Source organism: Cyprinodon tularosa, unplaced genomic scaffold (assembly GCF_016077235.1).
Source record: "Cyprinodon tularosa strain WSP-4 unplaced genomic scaffold, ASM1607723v1 ctg853, whole genome shotgun sequence".
In the NCBI taxonomy this organism is placed as follows: Eukaryota; Metazoa; Chordata; class Actinopteri; order Cyprinodontiformes; family Cyprinodontidae; genus Cyprinodon; species Cyprinodon tularosa.
In genome coordinates this window covers 93970-101440 of record NW_024039622.1, presented here as the reverse complement: position 1 = coordinate 101440, position 7471 = coordinate 93970, and the positions used below count along the sequence as shown (strand labels likewise).

Below are 7471 nucleotides of genomic sequence, written 5' to 3'. Positions count from 1 at the left end.
TCCTGCATGTTCTGATCAAACAGGTTTCGCCAAACTACTTTAGAAGCACAGAGAGATTCTCACAGACAAACACATAGTTTCTCAAAAACAGAACCGTTTGTTTAAATAACTTTAAGGTATTCTGGCCTCTTACCAAAACATATAAAACTGAGGCATCAGTAAGATGAGACCTGCATCCACCTATGAGGTGCGAATGACTACTTTTAAATATAAGTCATAAAGATCAGCAATCATAATTATCATGAGAAGGAATGTGAGAGTAAAAAGATTTCTTCCACCACTATGAAAAGAATAGAAGTGACTAAAGATTTTTTATTCAATAAAAACAGTGATATACAGCAAAAACATGACACCCAGTCACCTCTCACCTGCTCTGACCATCTCACACTGCCACAAAGAGGCATGTGATCAAAACCACTCTGACAAGGAAGTTAATGACCCTCAGAACCCCTTCATGACCATTAACACCCCCCAGGTGAACTCCATGATTAATCCAGTAGGAGGGATCAGAGCTTACTCTGGTTTTTATTCTCTTGTTACCTAAACTGAACTTTTCAAGTGAAACCCAGAGAGTTTGAAGTAGGATTAAATATTATCATTATAATATCTTTAGGTGTATTCCAAAAGATCTAGATCTTCTGGAATGCATCATTAGGCATACTTCAGTGCATCATCATGACTGATGGAATGCAACCTGAGGAACATCAATGAAGGGCTGGTGGAGCTGATAGCATGGCAGCCTCACTTCTGTTAGTCTTTGGCTGAAATATAGTTTAGCACCATCAGGATATAATCAGGTGAATGTAGAGTGAAGATCTTTAAAGTCAACTTGGTAAATTGCTTATAATTATTACCATTCTCTATTTAATCCTGCCTCACTACTGTATTTGAGTTTGTTATTTCTGTTTATCTTTATTTTTTTTGTTAAAGATTTTAACACAGAAGACAACAGGTTAATGGTATTCATAGATAAAATGCAGTATGTGATGCCCTCTAGTGGAAGTTGTGGAGTATTGCAGGTTCTTGTACAGAGTTCTGGTGTTTCCTGTCACTGTGGGCTGCAGAGCACAGTAGTAAACAGCAGAGTCTGCCATTGCAGCAGAGGAGATGGTCATCTTCATTTCTTCTTTGGTTCCTTCAAATTTCATTCTGTCCAGATGTTCTACTTCACCTGAAGTTAAGTGGGACTTCAGGAACTCTGGAGGTTTTCCAGGATATTGTCGATACCAAAACAAAAAAGTCGCTGAATTTTGGGTATAACTGCAGGACAGAGTAACAGAGCCGCCCTCTAAAGTGTACTCCTCAGTCTTTGCTGCAGTGAGTTTTTGACAGTTTACACCTGAAGGTAAAAACAAAGAGTCATAAGTGAAGAGCAACAAGGATCAAATAGTTCTCTGAAAGACTCCAACTAACCTGTTCCTATTAGCAGAACCAGCAGAGTAAATCCAGATGTGAGCAAAGACAGCATGATGATCAGAGTTAATGTTTGAACTGTGTTGAATGTGGAAGTTTGTGTCTCTTCTATAGTTCAGTAACAGCTCAGCTCCTCCCTGAAGCTCTCAGCTCCTCTTCCTCCTGATTAACAGACTCACAGCTTCTTCTGGTTGAAGAATTTCCACCTACATTGCTTCACCTTCATAATGCATTTTAAATGAAACCATGATTAAATTATCTGGCAAATAGAAAAGGAGGTGCTGCCTTAATCTGACTCAACTTTTAACTTCCAACTCATCAGAAGAACAACCAGATGTTTCAGGTGTAGCTGCATGTCTGGAACATGGATTTTCTGTTGGGTTTCCTTTCAGTTTTCTGAGCTTGGATAAGAAATGTTCTGGTATTAATCTGCCATTGGTCAAAGCAAATCAAATGTTGAGTCCATGTCACAACAGACATGATTATTGTTCTGCAGACAGAACCTCCATGGTTCCTCTCAGTGTTTATGTGAGGGCAAGAGCAAATGAGTCATATCTTTTTTAGAGTTTGTTTCTCTTTAATTTCAGGTCACACTGATCAAAGATCTGCCTTTTTACTAATATATCTGAATAAATAAATCAAAGCTACAAGTTGGATTCAGGGATGTCAGACCTTAATGTGATATTGTTGCAAGAAAACTCAGCAAAAACAGTTTCCATTCTTGAAACATGAACAATTAAAATCCAGACTCCATTATATATTGGAAAATGCAATTTTTGCCATATAGGAGATTATAATAATGATATCATAATAATATAATAATGAGACAAAAAAGACAAATTGCAAAGCAGGTTATAAAGAGAATAAAATATAGTTCAATGCTACATGCTAATGCAGGAGGAGCGTGTCTGGAATGTCAATATAGAAACTTTTTATAAGCTTTTTTTTAACAGACTATCAGCTTCTTGTCCTTTGAGATTGTTATATAAATGGTTTTATTTTCATTAATACAGAGAAAAAGGTGAGATATATTTTCCAAATAAAGTTTTTCATGTTCTTAAAGACCAGAACAAGATTGAATAATTTATTTTAGTTTATTTATATAGCACTAATTCACAACACATTTCATCTCAAGGCGCTTTTAAGAGATAATTTAATCAAATAATCCCTACAGATTGGTTACAATGTTCACCCTGAGGAAAACATGCTGACTTCATCCAATCACTGACTTTGCATGATTGGCCCCTCATGCATAAGCATGTGGCAATGATCAATATTTGTCTGCATATTGACATTGACTCTTCAGCAATCCCTCACGCCTAAAATGCACACAGCCACAGTGGAGAGAAAACACTCTTTTTCTCTCCACTGTGGCTGAGTGCATTTTAAAGAGACAGAAGCAGACATATAAGAGAACATTAGAACCGCCTGCACCTCTTCACTCTTCTAAATGGTTCCTGACAGGTTCAAGAGGACAGGAACTGAATTAAACTGAACATTTGATGAGGTCTGCTGCTTTCATTCTTATGTCAAACACATCATTGTTTGTCAGTTAAAGCAACTCATCTATAGACTTGCTGCACACTGAATATCAGCAGCCTTAGATTCTGATGTTCTTCTTGGACTCTCTGCTGCTGCTATACCTATCTGCTTGAACACAAACGAAAAGTCGTTCCTTCCTCCGAGGCTAAAGATCACATGGACTTTATTTTAGGAACTTGGATGAGACTGATTCCAGCTTCTGCATGACTGAGAACAGAGTGAGATGTTTCAATATTTAAAGGAGGTTCTGACCTGTTTATAGTAAACAGCTCAAAGCTAACATCTGAGCCTTCCTCATCCCTCCTCTTCATCACAGAGGGAGAACCTCGTCTGATGAAGGTTGTTTCAGGGTTCATCAGAACCAACGAGGCTCAGAGTGTTCTCCAGCAGTCTGAAGGATCAACACCACAGAGAGGAGGAGGAGTTCTACCAGACCGGTTCTGGTCCCACCCAGAGCTGCTGAGAGGCCCACAGTGGCAGGAAGCAGCAGAACTCTGTACAGAAACCTGCAGCGTCCACTAGAGGGCTCCACAGACTGAGTCATGGACCAATGGGAGGAGAGAAATGAAGCTCAGAGATAGGAGGTGGGTTCAGGATGAGGATCAGGAACCTCTTCAGAACCTGATCCATCGTCAGCGTCCTGAAATCAGACCTCATGTTCTCACATGTGGAACTTCATCAGTTTATAACATGATGAAGAACCAGAACCAGCCTCAGGGGCCTGGATTTCTGCTGTTCTTTCTCTCTGAAATTATTCAAACGGGGATTTGAAAATTTTCATAGTTTTTCAGTTTATCTGCAATAAACTGTTGATTTTGGGGGAAGTCGGTCTTTAAACATGACCTCATTGACCTGCTTGTTTTCAGCCTGGCTTAGCGCTCATTAAACCAACCAAGTCCAGGCATGTTGAGGATTTGGTTGGTCTAGGATATCTGTGGTGGTTCTGGATGGATGGGTTCTAGCTCAGAGAACCGGGCCCCTGGTTCAGCATAGCTGTTCTCCATCTCCTCATGAAGCTACCAGATGGTCCCTGTTGGCCGGTCCAACCACAGCCTGCTGGAACGTTCACTGCAAGAAATCTGTTTTTATTAAATTCAGGATCGTTATCTCCCTCTGCTGAAACTCATTTCAGCATGTACTTTGGGAAGCTGTTTCTTTCGTGCTTACAGTATACCAGAACAATGTTGGTGTACCACTGCCTTTAAAGGTACATCACAGATTCTCCTTTAGCAGCAGCAACATGTCCTTCTGTCTGCGTCACTGAGTCTCCTTTACACTCTGAGGAAGAACAGAACATGCAGAGGAAGAGATGAATCAATAAAGATGATTGATTAAAGGAGAACAATCAGCAGCTTTAAAGACTTCTATTCCATGTAGAATAGATGTCATTTTCTCTGATCATTGTCACTTTGAACCATATCAGGTGTTTCTACATGGTAACAAATGGCAGCAGAAATGATCTGCTCTGATTTTCTGTAGAATGAACATTAAAGCTCTTCATGTAGAGCTCAGTAATGTGTTCAAGTGTTTGAAGAGGAAACATGTTGAGCTTTCTATCTTACCAAAGAAAAGAGCAGCTAGAATAATCCACAGCCAATGTTCCATCTGTCCAACAAGGTTTAAAGGCTGGAGAGTTTCCTATGCACTTCAATGTTTTGGTTTCCATCTCTTTCCATGCTCCTCTCTGGTGAATTTGATGTTGGATGCCGAGGACAACAAACTACCTCTTCTGGACTGTTTCGTGAGCATGGAAGGAGATGGAAGCCTAAACATTGAAGTGTAAAGGAAACCTACTCACACAGACCAGTATCTTCTTTTTGACTCACACCACCCACTGGAACACAAACTCTCAGTCATCAGAACCTTACAACACCGGGCAGAACATGTCCCTACTAAAACAGAAGGGAAGCGCAAAGAACAGAAACAAATCAAAGTTGCTCTCCAAACCTGTGGATACCCAAACTGGATGATTGTCAAATCAGCAAGGGAATTCAAAAGACACGCAGCAGAAGATTGTGGTGAAAAAATTGAATGCAAAATCATCACAATCCCATATGTTGCTGGAGTCTCTGAAAAACTCAAGAGCATTTTTTTCCTAACACAGAATCCCAGTACATTTCAAACCAAACAAGACCCTTAAATAGAGACTAGTGCATCCTAAAGATAAAACCCCCAGACCGAATATGAGCGGAGTGTTGTATGCTGTTTACTGCAGCGAGGAACGCTCTGATCTTTATATTGGAGAAACCAAACAACCTCTCCAAAGGCGCATGGCCCAACACAGAAGAGCGCCCTCCTCTGGACAAGACTCTGTAGTACAGCTACACCGTATGGACAAAGGACATTTTGGATAATGAAAATAGTTGGTTTGAGAGGGGTGTGAAGAAAGCCATCTATGTTAAGAAAGAAAAACCAACCTTAAATAGAGGCGGTGGACTCCGAAAACGTACAATTCAGTTATTGTGTTGATTCCTTCAAGATATCACCACAACTCCCACCCCACTACAGGGGACCAGAGTACCTCCTCTCTTTAGCCAGGTGAACAATCCCCCCTTTAATGACCGACCTTTCACAATCATAGACAGGTTTCAGGTATTGCAAGCTAACAACTGAAGTAAACGACCTGCTCGTCAGGTTCAATTTGCACGTTTCCAAGCAAAACAAGGCCTTGTTTTTGGTCCACTATATAAAGGCTCAAACTCAATGCGAATGCAGACATTTTGAATTGAGAAAGCTTCCTGGAGGGGAAGCAAAACGTCTTCAAACCTTGGAAACAAAGTCCAGTCGATTGTTCTTTTTTTTTTTTACTTTTTCGAACATGGATGACTGAGAATCTTCACAGGCATAACGTATTGAGTTAATCTTTAGTTATTGACCAAACACTTATTTTCCACCATAATTTACATATAAAATCTTTAAAATCCTATAATGTTATTTATTTTTTTTTTCTCATTTTGTCTCTCATAGTTAAAGAACATAACAGAAAGAAAAAGCATACATTTTCAGGAAAGTAATCAAAGGAAAGGAATCAAAAAGATGAAAATATTATTTTGATAAAGTTTTTAGAAAATAGTTTCAAATTAGAGCTATCTGTCGAAAAGTCTATTAGAAAAAACTCTTTGTAGAAAATCAGGACAGAACTATATTGAAACATATCTAGATGGTGGAACTCTGTCCGTTGTGCTGATGTCCTGCAGAGGCTGCACATCCATCCTGGAGCCTCCATCATCCCTCCTTTATGATCCAAACCTTCTCATCATAAAGAGTTCAATGATGCAGCAAACACTCTGAAGTCTGCTTTATTCTCAGCTGCACAAACAATCAGACTGAATCCTAACAAACCATAGAGGAGGAACAGTGTGTGAGGCCCTCTAGTGGATGTTGTGGAGTATTGCAGGTTCTTGTACAGAGTTCTGGTGTTTCCTGTCACTGTGGGCCTCACAGCACAGTAGTACACAGCAGAGTCTGTCACTGCAGCAGAGGAGATCAGCAGGTCCACTTGTTTCGACATTTTGTTGATTTTAGCAGATAAATCAGACCTAACTGGATGAATCCCTCCAGCTTCTGTGATGTAGAGCAGGAACTCTGGTCTGGATCCCTGCTGCTGTCGGTACCACTGGATATTGTAGATAGAACCAGTATATTCACAGCTCAAACTGGTGCTTCTTCCCTCTGAAACAGCTTGTTCCCTCTGTTCCTGTTTGATGGTGTTCATGGAGCCCATGGCTGTAAAAGGAGTCATTAATGTCAGTTAGTCTGCAGGAGATTCAAACATGAAGAGACTCAGCAGAGGTTCTTCACTCTGTGTTCCACATGTGATCACAATAAGGTTCATAGAGAAAATCAGAGCAAAGCTTTTCTCTGTGCTCTAACACTCACCTATGCAGAGAGAGAAAAGCAGCAAGAAGTAAAGTAACATGTTTTCAGGTAGAGTCAGACAGCAGAGGAACAAAGTTGTTCCACTGCAGCAGAATAAAGACTAAGAAGCTTCTCTGGTGCACAGACCTTCTCCTCAACATCAAGCTGCTTTTAGTGCAGCAAACACAAACCATCTCATTGGCTGAGCCCAGCACTGGGGGGAGGAGTCAGAGAAAATATGTTACTGTTTCCTTCGTTCTTTCAGTGGGACTCAGTCAGTGGGATGATTGCAGTTGTGAGAGACGGATGTCCTCTGTTGATCATAAAAGGAAGGCACAAAGTTCCCCACCATTTCATAAGTAAAACTAACATCCTGATTGGGCAGGTCAATCAAACGAGAATAGAATCAGCAAAATGAATTCTTGGCCAAAGACAGAATCTCTGACTCAGTAAGTAAATGCTCCAAAATAACAGACAATCTGCAAGAAGTTGAGCACTGTCTTGATTTGCCATTTTCTACTTCTTGTGAGAAATTGAAGCTAATTTGAAAAAACAAAAAAACAGCTAAAAGCCTCCATGTTTTCCTAAATTCCTTCCCGTGAAATAAGGGAAAATTATTTAGCACTTTATCAAACCTTTAGAGAAGAATATTTGGTTC

The 7471-nt window shown here is 40.1% G+C and overlaps 1 gene segment (V, D, J or C); it reads right to left on the bottom strand.

Annotated features, from left to right (window-relative positions):
- Window positions 1-6211: 6211 nt before the first annotated feature.
- LOC119775166 lies at window positions 6212-6975 on the bottom strand. The segment is given in 2 exon segments: window positions 6212-6681; window positions 6835-6975. Coding segments are annotated over 2 exon segments (510 nt in total).
- Between the last annotated feature and the right edge of the window lie 496 nt (window positions 6976-7471).